Below are 20,191 nucleotides of genomic sequence, written 5' to 3' on the forward strand. Positions count from 1 at the left end.
CAACATGATTTTACCTGGGCCAACCCATCTTGCAAAACCTCATATGCTGATTCCATGATCCGTGACGTAGTGGTCCAGTTGGCTCCCGATCAGGGGTTCGCACTTCAGCCCTCCTTCGTTGGATGACATAATGAAAATCGTGCACTATATTGAGATCGTGCAGGAAGCAAATGAACTTTTTATGGCCTGGGGGGGCGGGGGCTACAAAGCTGACAGTGCAGGAGCACAGAAATCAGGCATGTTTAGACTGCATTCTGGTATTGCATGTCGTGCCCATCGTTCTTTGGTTCCTGATCTTGCTCAGTTTGATTCACTCTTCGGACTTAACATTGTGCTGTATCCATCCATAGCTGTTGTCTCGCTGTGTGTTTTGGCAACTCACCGTCGACGCCCTCGGCCAGTTGGCCTGCGTGTCCTGGTCGTGTCTGATTACGGTTACTAGACAGGGTTATACTGCTGCTTTATGTTTTATATTGTCTATTAACCTTTTTGTGGTATGTGACGAGTGAAGTGACCCAGGTGGTGTGAAACATTTCCCATAATGTGGTAACGCATTGAACAGTAGTCTTTCTTATTTTGTTTCACTGTTGTAAGTCACAAGTGGCATGGAGTTCATGCAGCATAACATAAATGTTTTGTTGGAACTCTAAATATCAATTTGATGATACCTTGATTGCTAACAATCAATAATAATGCATTATAGAGAAAACAGATAATCTACTTCATCATGTTCAATGTTTTGGAAGTAAAGAGGTAAAAGTGCATAAGGTCTTTTATGACATTTGACATAAAAGTGATCATTTATGATAACCTGTTATTTCAACATGTGAACAGAAAATGCTACAAAAGAATTTTTGTCTCCATCTATACTCTGCAATCCACTATGAGGTAATGACAGAGGGTACATCCCACTGTACCAGTTACTAGGGTTTCTTCATATGGGGTGCGGGAAGAATGACTGTTTGAATGCCTGTGTGTGTGTGTGTGTGTGTGTGTGTGTGTGTGTGAGAGAGAGAGAGAGAGAGAGAGAGAGAGAGAGAGAGCGCACGTGCAGTAACTATTCTAGTCTTACCATCATGATCCCTATGTGAGTGATACTTAGGGAGTTGTAGCATATTCCTAGAGTCATCATTTAAACCTGGCTCTTGGAACTTTGACTTTCTCGGGATAGTTCGGATTTATCGTCATCTCTTGCTGTTCAGTTCCTTCAGTATCCCTACGACACAACCCTGTGATCATTCGTGCTGCCCTTCTTTGTATACATGTAGTATTCCCCATTAGTCCTATTTGTTACAGGTCCCAGTCACTTTAGCATTATTCTGGAACCAGTCACACGAGTGATTGCTAAGCTTTACCCACGGCTGAGTCTATGTGATTATTCCATTTCATATCCTTACAAAGTGTTACACCCAGGTATTTGTATGAGTTGGCTAATACCAGCAGTGACTTATTGATATTATAGTCATAAGATATTATCTTTTTTCATTTTGTGAAGTGCACAGTCTTACAGTTATGAACATTTAAAACAAGTTACCAAACTTTGCAATCTGATTAAAATCTGACTGAATATTTGTACAGCTTCTTTATATAGTACTTCATTATAGATAAGTGCATCATCTGCAGAAAGGCTGACATTGCTATTAATATTGTCTTCAACTAATATACGACATGAACAGCAAAGGTCCCAATACACTTCCCTGGGGTACAATTGAAGCTACTCCTATATCTGGGCCGGTCGGAGTGGCCGTGCGGTTCTAGGCGCTACAGTCTGGAACCGAGTGGCAGCTACGGTCGCAGGTTTGAATCCTGCCTCGGGCATGGATGTGTGTGATGTCCTTAGGTTAGTTAGGTTTAATTAGTTCTGAGTTCTAGGCGACTGATGACCTCAGAAGTTAGGTCGCATAGTGCTCGGAGCCATTTGAACCTATATCTGGCGATGTCTCTCCATCCAGAATAACGTGCTTCCTCCTCCCTGCCAGAAAGTCCTCAATTGTCACAAACTTCCCTTGATACCCCATATGATCATACTTTTAACAATGAACATAGGTGTCATACTAAGTCAAGAAATACTGCATCTACCTGATCGCCTTGATCCAAAGCTTTCAGTATGTCATGTGATAGAAGTGCGAGTTGGGTTTCATACGATCGACGTTTTCGGAATCCGTGCTGGTTGGCATTGTGGAGGTCATTCCGTTAAAGATACCTCGTTATATTTGAGCAAGAATGTGTTCTAAGATTCTACAAAAAATCGATGTCAAGGATATTTGACAGTTTTGTCGACCATTTCTGCTACCCTTCTTGTAGACAGGTGTGACCTGTGCTTTTTTATTTTTTTCCCCTCACAAGAACGGGCACAGTTTTATGTTTGAGGGATCTACAATAGGTTATAGTTTGATGAGGTGCTTACTCGGCCGCAAATTCAGTATAGAATCTGAGGAGGATTTCATCGGGCCCTGGAACTTTGTTCAATTTTAATGATTTCAGCTGTTTCTCAGCACCACTTACACTAATATTTATTTCATTCATCTTTTCAGTGGTACAAGGATTAAATTGGGCCAATTATCCTGGTTTTCCTTTGTAAAGGAACATTTGAAAACAGCTATAGTGCAGTTTGTTTTGATGAGAATTTATGTTCATCAGAACAACATTATATTTAAAATTTCATAAAACCCTGGGGTTGAAGAAACTTGACCTCACTAATAAATTCTTGCAGAAACAATGATGTATATCAATTTAAAGTTCTAGGTCTTGCGATTGTAGAAACGTTTGAATTTACCATAACTGCAATAATTTGGAAGTTATTGTATTCATAAAGTCCTTGCTTATACAAAAAATATACTTATTAATACTGCTTAAATGGTACTAAATAAACAGTATGACAGTATTTGTATTAGAACGACATAGGAATTATTTGGAGGTACAAGGTCTATGTTACTGTAGTAATGAAAACTGTTTGCACAAACTATGTGTAATAAGCCTATGTAAGAAATTTTTGAAGTATTTACATAAATATCCTCAAACTTGGACCATACATAGAACCATGAAACAAGAGAGGTGGGATTTGTGTTAAATTACACTGATGGTAGAGAAAGTCACAACACCAAAGAGATGTATGACGTAAATGAAAGTTGGTAGGTGTATTTCTACATCTGAAAGACGATGTCTATCCAGATTTTGTGCCATTCATGTAAGACTTGTCCTATTAGCGCCACTGTGAGGATGCAGGTCAGGTTTGCTTAAATACATGTTGTCAACAGCTGTGCTCGTTAGTTACCTTAGAGACTGGATATGGGGAGTTGATGTTCACCAAGAATATCTATAAGGCAACAGAGGTGCTATTATCAACACACACACACCCCCACCTCCCCCCCCCCCCCCCCACACACACACACACACTCTTTGAATGAGCTCGTATAATAGGACTACGAGGAGCCGGATATTACTTGTGCAATATTGCAGAAAAACTTTGCAGGAATGTAGCCACTATACATAGTTGGTGACAACGGTGGTCTTGTGAATGTATGGTCACAAGAAGACAAGATTATGGATGGCCACACGGCACTAGCAAGAGGGAAGACCATTGTGTTCAGTGTATGGCTCTGGCATATTTGCACTGTATCTGCAGCAGCAATTTGAGCTGCGGTTGGCACCATTGTGACATAGTGAACTATTATGAATCAGTTACTTCAAGGACAACTCCGAGCAAGATGCGCAACAGTGTGCATCCCACCGACCCCAAACCACTGCCATTTGCAGATTCAGTGGTGTCAAGCGAGAGCTCGTTGGAGGCCAGGTTGTTTTTTGTGGTGAAAGCTGGTTCTGATTCGGTGCCAGTGATGGCCGTGTGTGTGTTAGGAGGAGGCCAGTTGAGAGCCTGCAGCCAGTCTGTCTGTGTGCTAGACACACTGTAGTTATGGTCAGGGGTGGGATTTTGTATGACAATAGCTAAGCACTCTCGTGTTTATCCCACGCACCCTGACTGCAAATTTGTGTGTCAGTTTCGTGATTTGACCTGTCGTACTGCCATTCGTTAACAGCATTCCGGGCAGCAATTTCCAACGGGATAATGCTCGTTCACATACCACTATCGTAACCCGACATGCTGTACAGTGTGTAGACATGTCGCATTGCCTTGCTTAATCACTAGATCTGTCTCCAGTTTAGCACATGTGGAACATCTTCGGATGACAACTCCGTCATCCAGAACTAGTATTAACTGTCCCTGTATTGACTGACCAAGTGCAATAGGTGTGCAACTTCTCACAAACTGACACCTGGCACCCATGCAACACAGTGCATGCTCCTTTGCATGCTTGCATTCGACATTTTAGCAGTTACAGCAGTATTAATGTACCAGCATTTCACATTTGCAATGGCTTATCTGGTGCTTGCATTAACCTGTGATGTAGCAATGTTGATCACTTAAATATATTACCTAGACAATTTATTCCCAAAATTTCAGTACTTTACATTAATTATCTTTTGGTGTTCAGATTTTTTTTCCCCGTCAGTGTGTTGTTAGTAATAACAAGAGATCCTAGTTTTGGACTGTGAATAACTCTTCTCTGCTAATGAAGGTGTTTTGTAGTAATCGTACCTTTGGTATGTCTCCGACTTAGAATCCACTGTGGAGCAGCAAATTATTATTTCAGTACGAGATAAAATTGTTAAGTTGTCTGACTAGAATTCACCATGGGGCAGCAAATTGTTATTTCAGTATGAGATATAATTGCTATATTGTCTTAGGGTTCAGAAATGTGTCAACTGATTAAATTTGTTATTGCATAAGAGCCAGTAAAAGTCAAAAGTTACTGAACATTGTCTTTATGTAATTTAGAAATAAAGGAGACAACTAGCTAAATAGCAGAAGCATGATTTGTGAAGCAGGCAAAAAAGAATGAAAACTTCGCTGGCTTTCAGGTGACTCCTTTAATGAGCTAGACCCCCCCCCCCCCCCACACACACACAAGCAAGCATACCTCACACTCACGACTGCCATCTCGTGCAGCTTGGGCTGTGTGCTTTCATTGTGCCTGCCTGAAACTTAAGTGTCATCTTTATGTTAAGTAGCAATATATCTTTTCCTTATATTGTTAATATTACATTTTTAATTAGTAAGTTAATCAGTTGGTGCTATATGTCATTTTGTACAGAAAAATTAGGGCATTAATAGTATGCAATCAAAGCCCGGAACCTGAGATTTTCAGTTAACAGTTGAGACAATAACCTGAATAGAAAAGTCCAGTCTAAATGAGAATTTGAGGTTTTTGTGTAAGTGCCACATGTCTTTAGGTAAATATATCGAAATTAAAATCTGTCTGTTATGAACAGTTTTTCTTAGGAACAAGAACACGTACCAAGTTGAAATTTATGTCACTTACTAAGAGCTATGGTCCCTTGGCCATGTAAAACATTTAAACTTCAAAGTTAATGCAGTCAAACTGTATGGAGATTTATGCCACATATTTTGGTATTCGCAGGCCCCATCACAACCTAGAGGGTGCATCCCGTTGACTTAGAATCGTAAAATGTGTTGAGAAAAAGGTTTCACAGTAAAAGTAAAAGAAAAATCTGAAAATTGATATATTGTAATAATATTTCATAAAAAATAGAGCTTAATGCATTTATCATCTGTCAAAAGCATAATAAAAATATTAATGAATGGAAATGTAAAATGTAAGGTATAGTTATGTTTTAGTAAGTAAATGAAAACATTTTACAAGGTCTTTTCTCTCTAGAGATATAAACTGAAGTCCCCCCCCCCCCCCCCCCCCACTACTTCTTTTATGTCGGGGCTAGTCTCGTGAACTATTGTAGAGATTTTGATAAGCTGTTTGAATTCCTGGGACTGATATATTGTCTCTATCAGTGTCACAAACAGGAAATGATGGTTGCAATTCTCAATTCCTGGGATGGATAAACTATCTGTATGCATAATTAAGTTGGTTGGGAACCCTCGGTGTGCGAATCCTATTTCCACTCGTCCAGTTTTTTCTGTCTCTGCCAACTACTTAATTCTTCTCCTGTTTGGTGGGTTGTCTCCACTCTGAAATTATTTTGAACCTTCTTCATGGAAACCTTCGCTGTGAACTGTGAAATTTATTGAAACTGGAATCCAGCAACACTTGAACAGTGAACATTACAGCATATCTAGTGCAGACCTTTACAAATTGAGTTAGCTATTACAGTTAGTTGCTGTTATTGAACTTCATTTCCAGTGACTCAAAATTCAATTCTACTTCACGTGTCTGGAGAACATTAAGTTTGTAAATATGTTATACTGACTTGTCTGCAACTCTTTACTATTGCAGTAAGTGCGACCTGACTGCAGTGCAATTACAAACTGCCATCATTATTCAGTTCCCAGGGGCACCAAAATCACGGAGCACATAATCATCGGGACACCTGGCAAAGTGCTGGACTGGGGGGTGAAGTTCAAATTCTTCGACCTGGGCCTCATTTCGGTGTTCGTGTTGGACGAGGCGGACATCATGATCGCCACCCAGGGCCACCAGGACCAGAGCTTCCGGATACACAAGTGAGTGAGTGCCGCAGCTGTCGGGACTGCACGTCTGGTGGTGCAGAGAGAGGACAGTGGCATTTTCTGCCTGCCAAAATGGTATGTGCTGCATCGGCACGGGCTGTACTGTGAGCTTGTGCGCTCGGGAAGTGCAAAACAGCTGGGTAGTGAGCTTCTGCCGTATGGTCAGCAAAATAACTGGCACGGGCTGAACTAGAGAGGATGAAAAATGCAGACTGGCACAGCAGGAAAAAAAAAAATCATCTGCCATTGTCTTTAAATTTAAAGATTGAAGATATTTTGTGAGTGTAGCTTTTGTACTTATTTGTGTGGGTCTAGATTTGTACAGATGTAAAATGTGGCACCAAAAAGTCGGGGCAAGAAGAAAATAGAAGCTTCCGAAATGTGGTGCTACAGAGCAATGCTGGAGATTAGATGGGTAGACCGAGAAACTAATGGGATACTGAAATCAAATGGGGAATAAATAAATTTTTGGGATAACTTGATTGAATAGGACATAGTCTGAGGTGTCAAGGAATTTTCAGTTTGGTAATGAAGGGAAGCGGGGGGAAAGGGGGTGAGGGGGACGGGGGAGATAAAAATTGTAGGAGGAGACCACGGTTGACTACAATAAGCAGGTTCAAATGGTTGTAGAATGCTGTTATTATTCAGAGAAGGGGCCTCTTTGACAGGATAGAATAACTTGAGAGATGCATCAAAACAATGTTCCAGGAGTGCTAGTTGTGCAAGGTTCACAGAAGAGCTTCTGTGGAGTTTGGAATGTAGGAGATGAGGTACTGGCAGAATTTAAGCTGTGATGGCGGATCGTGAGTCGTTCTTGGGTGGCTCAGATGGTAGAGCACTTGTCTGCGAAAGGCAAAGGTCCTGAGTTCGAGTCTCAGTTCGTCACACAGTTTTAATCTGCCAGGAAGTTTCATATCAGCGCACACTCCACTGCAGAGTGAAAATCTCACTCTAATAACGATGTTGTATCCTGAACTGTGTGATAAAATTTGCCAAGTCGGGTAGTTAAAAAATAATAATACTGCCTTATTTCTTCAGTCTCAATGAGTTTCAAAGCTGAAACCTCATTATAAATCAGTCCTGTGCAACAAATACATAAAGAGAGAATCTCAGTGTAAAGGTTGTTGTTGTTGTTGTTGTTGCTGTGGTCTTCAGTTTTGAGACTGGTTTGATGCAGCTCTCCATGCTACTCTATCCTGTGCAAGCTTCTTCATCTCCCAGTACTTACTGCAACCTACATCCTTCTGAATCTGCTTAGTGTATTCACCTCTTGGTCTCCCTCTATGATATTTACCCTCCATACTGCCCTCCAATGCTAAATTGGTGATCCCTTGATGCCTCAAAACATGTCCTACCAACCGATCCCTTCTTCTAGTCAAGTTGTGCCACAAATTTCCTTCTCCCCAATCCTATTCAATACTTCCTCATTAGTTATGTGATCTACCCATCTAAGGTACAAAACCAAAAACCTATTAAATAGAAACAGCTTTCTATAGCATTCATTTGCTTTGTTAAATTTTGGTTGTGTGGCACATTCTGAGTTTCACCGTTGCATGAAGTAGTTATCTCAACATTAGTTCTGCCTGATAAGGAAACCATCAGACCCATTACTCATTGATTTTGATGAGTTTTAGGTATGTTATAGAGGGACCTGCCCCAAATATCTGGCCAGTGGATTTTCGTGTGACGATGGCCCGTAGTTTCTGAGAAAATCGATGTTGTATTTTATGAATATTTCCTTTACCTGTCATGTTCAAATAAATGTAACACAATGGCTGAAGTTTAGATCTACCACACTGGCAGCAAGTGTTCAAATCATGCCTGTGTCCATACACTCTCCAGTCATACAGAATATCATTTAATAGTATATATCATACAAAATTATTCGAAAATAGACATTTTTTGCCATAATAATTTCATTAATAAATCGATTGTTACAGCATGCGTTCTTTAAATGTGTATTCCATTTATGGTTCATAGTTAAAATTCCAAATATTTTGTCAGTGTTTGGCATCTGCTGGACATGACCTCACCTCGTTGTCTACTGTCCCTCACTGACACGACATATACTATTTAATCATATTTTCAATGATGAAATCGGAAAGGCACAGTTTGAACCCTCACCACCAGCATGGTAGCTGTGAACCTTAACAGCTGTGCTGTGCTCACTTTATGAAAATCTGGCTAATGGTGCGGGTATAGGAATTGTGCATAAAACCTCGACGTCGATATTCTAGGGTGAGGTAGCAGTAACTCCATCCCCTAATTTTGTGTAAAATTTGCTAGGTTGGTATATGGGGCAGGTCCCTCCACAAAATACCCAAGACTCATTAAAATCCGTCAGTAACAATCTAATCATCTCCTTGTGAATGACACATCAGTGATAAAAGTTTACTGTTTTGTGCAGTTGTGTTATTGTTTGTTCCTTCCTGACAGTTTCACAGCCTTCAGTTTAATTGTATCTGTTTCATTCCTGTGATGTGACCTTCAAACTAGAGGGCATTCCACACTTGGTCTGCAAAGTGTTATGTATGTTAGTTACAGGAGCACACTGGACAAATAGTGAGTCACCGCAGGAAATGTAATGATAATACAATGTAACATCGCCAACAGGCTTGAGATGGGTGAGGAGACATGTCTCAGGGTTTCTTCAGGCCTGCAATAGCCTGCTGAAGTCATTAATTAATGGTCAGATTGCATGTAGATACCATACTGCGGTGATGTTAGTTGCCATGTTTCACCCACAGTTCCGAGTAATTCCAGATATGTTTTATAGGTGTAACATAGAGTGATTTAGTGGGCTGTTCGAGGTGTGATAGGGTGCTCGAGTATTTGTCAAATGGGGAATGTGCATGTGTGCAGCCCTGTGGAAACAGCTGTTGCCTTATTCAAATAACTTCCAGGAATGCAGCCAGGTGATGTTGTCAACAACCACTCATATTTCAACAGCAGCTCACCCTGCCATTTTCAAGGCATAACTGCAGCAAGTATACGCTGTACAAGGTAATTTTAAACCTCACTGTCACAAACCAAAGATAAACGGTGTCTGAAGTACTGTCAGTGAAGTTAATAATCAGCGGGTGAGATAGCTGTAACACCACCCCCCATTTTGCGACAAGAGGGAGAGCAGGATTCCATGCAGAATATGAACAAAAACTGCCATCTCTGTTTGTAAGGTTATTTGCTAATTTAATTTCAGCTTTTTCCTTAATAACACCATCCCATTAGCTGGAAGTGCACGCCAGACTCTCTGTGTTGCTATATTCCATAGGGTGACCCGTGCCAAGACAATTTTCTGCATTGGCGGATTTCTTCAGCTGTTGTAAGCGTGTGTGCCACTTACACTCAGTACACTGGCCCTCCACAGTCCTGATACCTAACCTATATATGGCACGGCACAACTGCAAGGAATAAAGCAGACACCTACCTGATGAAAGCCAAGATCATCCACTACTGAACCTAAAAGGACCCTGGTCTTTGACGGTGGCCAAAAAAACATTTAACTCAAATTTCCGCAAAATTCGAGCTATCGTGTTTGAAATGCTCCCTGCATAAAGTGAAAAGACATAGACTTTGGTGGCTAAAAGGTGACATCAAGATGGGTAACTCAGCCTGACAAACTCTCAGGATCTGAAATGATTTGGGCCCTTTACAAAGTACGGTATCCCTTTCGTGCTGGGCCAGATGGTGGCAGCTGTGAGCCTGCAGATAAGTCAGTGTGAGAAGGCTTCTAATAAACTGAATGTACCAACAAAGCATCCACATTCGTCCTGACCAGCACATCGAGGAAGGGGAAGGGTAAGGGAATTCGACCATCCTTTTTCGCCTCCATTGTGAAACAAATATTCAGATGGTTCGAATTCAGGTGTTCTAAAATGTCATTCAAATTCTCAGTGCCATGAGGTTGGACAGCAAAAGTATTGTCTACATATCTGGAGATAAAAAGTCCACAACATACACAGATGAGCCAAAACACTATGACCACCTGCTTAATAGCTTGTTTGCCCATCTTTAGAATTAAATACGTCACTGAAGATTAAGGACTCTCATGTGTATGTTGGAGTGCCTATCAGAATATTTCTGTGCTGCACAAGTTAGCCCTGTATTTAGCCATATTTGTAATTTTTCCTTTAGGAATGGTCAGTTTCCTGAACAATTAAAGTACTCAGTGTAAAGCTGCTTTATAAAAAGGGAGAAAGGGATAATGTAGATAATTTTAGACGTGTTTCTATGCCATCAGTGTTTGCTAATGCTGTTGAAAAGGCTGTGTATGGAAGGATAATTGATCATTTTATATCACACAATTTGCTATCAGATGTAGAGGTCGGCTTTACAAGTCATTTAAAAGCTGAAAATGCTATATTCTCTTTTCTCTCTGTAGTAGTAGATGGGTTAAACAAAAGGTTTCAAATGCTGAGTATAGTTTTTGACTTGCCTAAAGTGTTTGATTGCGTTTATCACAAAATATTGCTCCAGAAGTTTGACCATTACGGAATACAGGCAGTAGCTCACAATTGGTTCACCTCTTACTTGAGCAACAGAGAGCAAAAGGTCATTATTCAAAATGTTGAGAATGGCTGTGATGTGGGGTCTGCGTGGAGTACATTCAAGTGGGTGGGGGGGGGGGGGGGGGGTGCCTCAGGGATCAGTGTTGGGGCCACTCCTGTTGCTTATTTATATAAATGATACACACTCCAGAATTATGGGTAACTCTAAATTATTTGTGTTTGCTGATGACACTAGCTTGGTAGTAAAGGATGTTATGTGCAACATTGGGTCAGTTTTAGTTCATGGCTTGTGGATCATTCCATATCAAATCACCCAATAAAAAATAAATTTTACACCCACCTCCTGAGATTTTCATGAAATTTGGCTCAAATGGTTCTAATACCATCCTGACAACACCTGCAATTTTTTTTTTTTGCTGTATCTCTTCAGTTTTTTTTATAAATTTTTAAAGTTTTTATGTTTTGCGTTTTCTGAACCTTCGGAAATGGTCAATTTAATTTGTATTCAAAACTTTAAATTTGCTTATCTTAAAAACTCTTTTAGATAACATCATGAATTTCTGCAGCAAGTTTATTTATTATACATATTTGAAGATAAAAATGATGATATTAAAATATATTAATATTTTCTATGGAAAAAAATATATGTATTTTTTCTTTTTTTAACGGATGTTTTGTTTTATAAGAATTGCAATATCTAGAGTCTCAGACCTGATAGAATGCTCAAATTTGTTTTAATTTACTCTTAAACATATAGGCTACTTGATAAAACAAAAATGATGATGATGGCTTTTTAACATGTTTATTAATTATAATAGATTACATTAGAATTATGTACAAAGATACTTACGACACTTATGTATAACCCAACTGATTGCTTGAAACATTGAATTTTTTGAGTAATTTTGTCTTTTTAATAAACATTAATGCTGATTCAAACTGTTTTTCCACTTCATCCAAGAGCTTTCAGTTCTTTTGATACAGTCTTTTTTGAAGTAATACATTCTCCCAGTGCCGCTTGATTGAGGTGCGTCTACTACTCCGACTATGTGCTCCAAAGGCACTATGCAGGAATCTTCTCTTTCAGGCCAATAAAATGATGCAGCAGGTCTTGAAGGATGTAGAAATAGAATTTCTGCATCTTCTTCATCATTGAATATTGTTTTTACCAGTCCAAAGTACCAGTTACCATCATAATTTGCAGCCACATAGAAAAGACTAAGGAGGGTTTTACACTATCTGTAGTCCTTCTAATTTCAAGGTTGTTTGTTGGAAGTGGTTTGAAGTTATGAAAACTTCTTGTTCCAGGAATGGTTCGGGTTGCTGAAAAACGTTTTTCTAGTTTTAACCGTAGCAAATCAGCTTCTTTTTTGTCAATAAAGTGAAAATGAATGTTTTCAATATTTTTTTCACAAAACTTATACACATCGATTGCTGTCATTATTTGTTCTTTGTCTGAAAGCTGTAGACTGGCTTTCCTTAAAATTCTCTTAATAGTTCCTCCTAGGCCATCACAAATTGACTTCCCATGACTTGTTGCAAAAAAAGAGTGTTGGGCCTTCAAATTAGTCTCTCAAGTGTTCAGTCAAATTTTTAAAACTTTTTCTATTTTTGTACTGCCCAGCACAACCATCTGTAAAGTAGTGAACTGAGTCAGTCAGTATGATGTAATGACAGTGACTTTGTAATTTCTTTTTGTACAAAGTTAACAAAACCAGTGTCATGTTCTTCGTCATCACTAATAAAACAGTGGTTGGAAACAAAAACATTGTTTTCCTCATTTCTTAGAAAAACTCCAACTGGGTGTAGAGTACAACCACCTCTATTCCAGTGGTAACTTTGGATCTCATTTTGTATAACAAAGGAATAATTTTCACTGAAATCCATCACAATAATTGCTGTTTTGGGTGGTGGGTCTTCTTTCAATCTTTTAAAGGCTGCTGATTGGGATTTTGCTATAAACGAGTGCGGGGTGAGCTTTTCCAATGACATAACCAATAAAGAAATGTAGTCTTCAACACTGATAGACTGTTTGATCATTTCTGCCCTGTCTGTGTTAACCCACTGACTGATTACAATTTCTTCTTCTAAATCATAATATTCACTTAGTTTTTCAGTTAAGCACTCTGTTAGTGCAGTATTTGCAGGACAGCTGTTGCAATGATGTAGCATGCAGTTTTGGTTTTCTGTGTTGCACACAAGCATCTTAATTAGGTATTTATAAGATTCTTAAATTTTCACAGCATCCAGTAATAGTTTAACATTCTGGTGGATACTGCATACACATACAGTGTGTGTGCCTGCAGCACCAGCAAGGATACACCATTTAGGTCTCAAGAAACAAAATTTTGAAAATCCTACTTCTACCTCGGGATTCTCGTATTTGAAATAATAATAGAGTTCTCTCAAGTTACACAAAATGAGTCTTTTTTGCATGTACACATTTTCTTGAACACTTACTTTGTCTTTCGTTCCAGGTAGCACTCTGGAACTTTCATCCTTTTCATAAAAATCTGTTACAAGTCTTACTGTATTTTCAGAAAGAGTTTTACCTTTTTTTGGACCAGGAGTTTCCAAAATACCCTTTTCAGATTTGAGCTTTCTAGCTTGTCGCACCATGTACTCACTTACATTAAATTCTTTCATCACTTTATTTAGAGTCCAAGAATCTGGAGCCAAGGTCAAAATATGGATTTTTCTAGACCTCCCAACAGATGAAATCTTCTCTTTCATAAGAGAAATCATTACATCAAAATCCTTTGCTTTCTCAACCACACTTTTATCTTCTTCGTCATCATCAGAACTTGGTGCATCATATTTTAATGCTTTTGAAACCGCCTTTTTTGCAGTCTTTTCAATACTGCTAACCTTCCTTTTAAAATAAGACCCTTTACTTTCTTCGGACAAGCCATGAAGCTTTATCGGTGTTAAACCTAAATAATCAAGAGCAATGTTTGTTTGTATGAGGGATTCATTTCTGGATTCCAATGATTCTAATTCAACCATGACTTCATCATCTGTTTCACTTTCATTGACTTCAACTCTTAATTTTTCCTCACAAAAGTTACGGCATGTTGAGCAAAGCTTTTGTCCGGGTTTTATGCTAATATTTTTTGTCAGTAATTGTTTAGAAAGATCCAAGCCTACACTTCTCAACGATTTTTTGATGGGCTTTTTGTGTTTTTTTAGTGGGTCTACACATGTTGTTTGATACTTTTCAAAAACATTTAAAAAGTAGTAGCTGTGGTGTGAACACATATTCTTAAATTCACATAGATTAATTCCAGATCGTAAGTGGATCAAATCTTTTTCTTCCTCACTCAATTCTGATACCGGTTGTAACTTTTTTGAAGGTGTGTAGGTTGTTTGGAAACAGTCAGATTTTTTTAAATAACCCTACACTACAGGTTTGAATATCTGACATACTGATTTCACTTTTGGTCTGATTACTGTTCTGGTTACTTTTATAAGATATTGGAAAAGAATCTCTGTAAACTAAGTAACAGTACTTACTGAGAGTTCGAATAAACTTAATAAAATACTATCCAAGCACTATTTAACACTGTAATAATTTTTTACTTCAAAACACAGGAGTAACAAAACAAAATCCAAGTGTACATTGCTACTCCAGGAAGACAAAAACTTATTTTCGGTGTCTAAGTCACTTGGTATTTTTTGTTTTTAAAATATAATTAATATTATTTTAAAAGTTAGATAACTATTAAACAGGTTAAAAAGCCAACATAATTTTTCTTTTATCTAATAGCCTATACAATTAAGAGTATTTTAAAACAAATTTGAGCTTTCTATCAGGTATGAGACTCTAGATATTGCAGTTTTTGTAAAACTAAACATCCGTTAGCTAAAAAAAAAAAAAAAAAAAACTTGTAAATTTTTTTTCATTTGGAAGATTTTAATAGATCTTTATGGTAATTTTTTTTTAACATTTAGATATAATACACAAACTTATTCCAAAATTTCATACTGATATCTTGAGTATTCTTTAATATACAATTTTTTTTAGTTGTGAGGACACGTTAAGTTACAATTTCCGACTGCTGAAACAACGCCAAATCTAAAAACTTTAAAAATTTATAAAAAAAAACTATAAGAGATAGAGCAAAAAAATTTTACAAGTGCTTTCAGGATGATAAAAGTAGTAATTGTACCAAGTTTCATCAAAATCTGACATGGTTGGTGTAAAGGCCTGCGTGACTTGACATGGAATGACCCTTGTAGAAAATAAACTAATGCTACATCACAGTTAAGACTCAGTTTTCATGGTTTCTAACACACAGTTCACCAAAACCTGACATTTTAATTCCACAGAATTGGCATATTATAAGTGAAACTGAACAGTTCAAATTTCTGGTTGCTCAGATAGATAGTAACCTGTTGTGGAAAGCCCACATTCAGGATCTTCTTCAAAGACTTAATGCTGCCATTTTTACTACTCAAAAGGTGTCTGAAGAGTGTGTGTGTGTGTGTGTGTGTGTGTGTGTGTCCATTCACTGGGTTAGCTGAGAGCACTAATGCGCTGCTTCCTGGACTCGGGTAGGCATGCTGACCCCAGATCGAATCCGCCTGGCAGATTAATGACGATGGCCAGTGTGCTGGCCAGTCTGGATGTGGTTTTTAGGCGGTTTTCCACATCCCACTGGGTGAATACCGGGCTGGTCCCCACGTCCTGCCTCAGTTATGTGACTTGGAGACATTTGAAAAACGATCACACTATTTCATGCATCTGTTTTCCAGAAGCTACCATTCTAGTTCAAAAATCCTAGCAGTAATCCGCACACTTCCAAATCGAAACTGAAGAGTTTCCTCAAGAGTCGCTCCTCCTATTCTGTTGAGGGCTTCCTTGAAAAATTAAGCTGATTCTTGTTGTATTGTTGATTATGTTTACTTAAACTTATGATTTGAGTTTTTTCGGGTTCATAAACTTTTATTTTTATCCGTTATTACTTTTATGTTGTAATTTCATATACTGACATGTTCCATGACCTTGGAGATTTGATCCTCAATTTGGTCCTACAGAACTTGACGTGTAAATAAAAAAATTAAAAAAACTGATTCTGTGTATCAGGGATCTGACAGTTTGTTGTAGGTTTGTGTCTGTGCACAGGTCATGTAACTCGTATAAATAATTGGCCGCTGATAAGCATATGCGGTGATGGTGCCAGATAGTGACCCAGATGGGTTCCGTAGGATTTACATTGGGCAAATTTGCTCGCAGGGAAATCAACGTGATTTCGCTATGATGCTCCTCAAAACACTGTAGCGCAGTTCTGGCTTGGAGATGTGGTCAGTTATATGCCGAAAGCTGAAATCACCATCAGGGAAGACACCAATCGTGAAGGGATGCAAGTGGTTCGCAGCTGTCTGTGTGTCTTCAGTTACTACCACAGGTCCCATGAAAGCGCAGGAGAATGTCTCCCACAGCATAAAACTGCTCTCACCAACCTGTGTGTATGTTGCGCTGCACAGTCCGAGCCGCTGTTCACTTCGATGATAGCGTTTGTGGGGACTACTATTGACCTAGTGTAGCAAAAATGTGATTCACAAGAAGGGGCGAAACATTTCCATTGATCGACAGTCAAATCCTGGTAATCTTACGCCCACTAAAATCGTAATGGACGGTGTCGTCGGGTCGATGTGGGAACACGTAAAGGTTGTCTGCTGTGGAGCTCCACGTTAGACAGTGTACGATAAATGCTGCACTCTGAAATGCTTGTTCATGCACCAGCGTTGTGGTCTTTTGGCAAAGGTGCCCCATATCACCATCCATCGTACTTTACAGAGCAGACAAGCCTCCGAACCCCATTAACGCCTAGTGGTAGATGCTCATGACAGTAGCACGTGAACATTTGACTAACTTCACTGTTTTTGAGATTCTCATCTGTGGGCCCTGCATAATAATAATCTGCCCTTTGTCAAAGTCTCTTATCTCAATGGATTTTCCCATTTGCAGCCCATATCTCATCTAGGACAATCCTCTGTTTGTGTCTGCGTTGTGTACGTATTTTTGTTACTGCATCACATGCCCGAATGGCGATCAGGTGGCATGAGACATCATAGTGAGCAGTGGTCCTAATGTTTTGGCTTATTAGTGTACTTACCATGAAAATGTAGAAGGAAGAGAGATACTTGATCATTGAGAATGTTGAAATTTGTGTTTGTAGCAAACCTAAATGAGTACGCCCAGTCGTGGTGCAAAGAGTACCCCCGAAGCTTCACAGAACCACATGCAGCCTGAACTACATCCACTACTGACTGGGGTTTAAATGCCGTAGGGGCCATCGGAGAACTCAACACCTCGAATTGTCTGAAAAGATTTAAAATTATGACTCGTTAGGCTACACTGTGTGTCTGTCAGTGTACAGTTCCTATGTTGTTCGACCCTGTATGTGTGTGCTGTTGTTAGCAATGGCCTTTTGCAAAGTACCCAACTCCAAATCTCCAGTGGGTGCAGTTGCCTTTTCAGTGTTTGCTTAGAAACTGCTAGAGATGTACTTGCTGCAGTCACTGGCAGCAACAATTCTTGTCAGGTTTGAAACCAATTGCCATTTACAAGATGTAACGTGTCTGTGATGCCTGCCAATTAGTACCAGCTGGTTACAATTAAAATGCAGCTACTCACTTAGGTGTAGTGTGGGCTGAAATTAGTGTATGGCAGCGAAACTTAGTAGAAATGCTGATGCCGAACCAGCTTACGCTGGGAAGGAAAAAAAAAAACCCTCTCTCTCCCAATTTGGCTACCAGAGGGTGTATACGCACCGAGACAACTGGGAAATCTGGGAAAAACCTGAGAATTTTTTTCATCCGGGAGAAAATTGGAAAAATCCAGGGATTTTTTGGAATTCGGGAAATTGTTCATAGTTTTAATTTTCAGTTAATTTTTTAAATTTTGACTGGTAAGAACTGATACTCTTACAAAGAATACTACTGTATCCTGCTACTGCAGAATAATACTGCTGCAATAAAACATGAACGAGAGACAAAACCAAAATAAAATTTTAGTTGCAACTGAAATGCACTTTTTACGACGACAAAACACTGTGCACACACAGCGACTGCCATCAGTGAAATGTGTTGAAGGCCTGTCAGATATAAGTGAGTCTCATATCCAGTTTTCATTATGGGCGTACCTGCAAAATACCTTAAGTCTAAGCCAAACAATCATTACTTTTCTTCCTATAAAGAAGAATGTTAAACTTGTTTGCTTCAAATACGTACACTGTTCATTTATCATGATATGTTTACAAAGACAATTTTCTGGATGTGACTGTACATATTTAGTTGTAACATTACTGCACTACTGTATTATTCAGTGTAAATTTTTCTTCAGAAAAAATAATTTTCACTAATAAGTAAACTAACCCCAGCTAATCAAAAGTAAATGTAACTCTTAAGTATCCCTATCTTTGACTGATGACCATAGATGTTAAGTCCCATAATGCTCAGAGCCATTTTGTCCCTATTTTTACCCAGTTCAAACTACAGGCATCGGTCATTATAAGGCACTTCAGACACACATTCACTCAAGCCAGTTACTGCTAAAAAACATTTCTCTTTTCTATGTAAGTTCTTTGTTTCTGATCTTAAATTTTTTACTACTTTCTGAAATACTAGTAGATACATTTCTGAACTTTTAGAAAATTTTAAATAATATATACAAATACACTCCGAATGAAAAAATAACTGAAAATATTTACAGTAACTCCTCAGTTTGCAGTTGTCGTAATGTATACAACATGTTCATCTTCATTTATGTACAAAATCTCTGGCTTTGTACATTGTTGACCATAACAGTACTGCCTCTGTTCTGAAAGTTATACGTAAACAAGTATAGTTAAATTTCATCACACTTACATGTTACATTATCTTATTCTACAAAACTTTCACGTGTTCTCCTCACTCATTCCTCATCCACTGTTCTGTATGTTCATACAGTCTTTAGTACTGAAATGCATTCAAAAATGGTTTGTTAATGACTCTTACATCCTACAGCACATTATGTACACTATATACCCACAAGATAGTTAAGAAAGAACAGACGATAGCAAAATTTCTGAATGAAGGAGAGAGGTTGACAGTATGAAAACTAATATGAAATATTGCCAACAACTCAGGATGCCTGGTGTTTGCCAAACACCTGATGTAGCAAAGAATGTGTGTCTCCTGAGGCCAGTTAGTTGCTACTGTCACCATCCTCTTTCTGTATATACTTCCTTAGGTCAATGTTGTTACATAGTCGTAACAGTTTGTGGGTCTTACAATACTATAGCGTATAGGCCTTCACTTGAGGCTTGTTAACTATTATGAAGGAACTCAGACATTCGTCTGTGAATTTCTTGGTTTCTGCAGATAGTTTTTTTGACTTTTCCATAATTGTAACCAGTACCAAGTCTCCAATCTGAAAACTTGTGGGAGGGGCCCTAGTATCATGTCTTCTGTTTCTATGCAAAGCCTTCTTTCTATTTTGCTATTTTCTTTTTGTGCTCCATAGCCACTTCTGTTAGTTTAGGGAATTCCAACAGCTTGAATAATAAATTATTAGGTCTAATCCCGCACAGCAATTCGACTGGTGGAAATCCAATGGCTTCATGCTTTTAAGTGATTAATCACGTCTTCAAAATATCGAAGATAGTTGGCCCAAGCTGAGTGCTTCTTATGACAGCATATCCTGCAAAGTTGATTAAGCTCTATCATTATTCGTTCACACATATTACCTCGAGGGAAATACACAGAAATCTTTTATATGTTCAATATTTCTATTTCTCAGACACTTTTCAAACCCTTAGATACAAATTGTGGCCCATTGTTGCCTTTGGTACACCAATGGTCACAAAATAGTCCTTTTTCCAGTTTATTACCATTACTCTGGGATATGTCTTTCATTCGGGTAAAATGTAACGTACTTAGTGAACCCATCGACTAGTAAAAATATGTACTCACAACGCCTACCTTCCCCCCCCCCCCCCCCCCCCCTGAAGCAGGCAGTTGGCCAAACACTTCTTACTCAATTTTTGAATGCATTTTCTGTCCACATAATGGCCGTATTGTTGATGCATATAGTCTGTTAATAAATCAGCATGTTGCTCTGGAAAGCAAAGTTGCCAGTCCTTAATATCCTCCT

General features: G+C 38.7%; 1 protein-coding gene across 1 annotated transcript in view; it reads left to right on the forward strand.

The window, feature by feature from the left end:
- LOC126213181 (DEAD-box helicase Dbp80-like) overlaps positions 1-20,191 on the forward strand; it is a 154,002-nt gene that overhangs the window by 98,351 nt on the left and 35,460 nt on the right. The window contains exon 6 of the mRNA XM_049940809.1: positions 6,361-6,538. Within this exon, the coding sequence (XP_049796766.1) occupies positions 6,361-6,538 (178 nt within the window). The remainder of the gene's footprint in view (positions 1-6,360; positions 6,539-20,191) is intronic.

Source organism: Schistocerca nitens, chromosome 11, assembly GCF_023898315.1.
Source record: "Schistocerca nitens isolate TAMUIC-IGC-003100 chromosome 11, iqSchNite1.1, whole genome shotgun sequence".
Lineage (NCBI taxonomy): Eukaryota > Metazoa > Arthropoda > Insecta > Orthoptera > Acrididae > Schistocerca > Schistocerca nitens.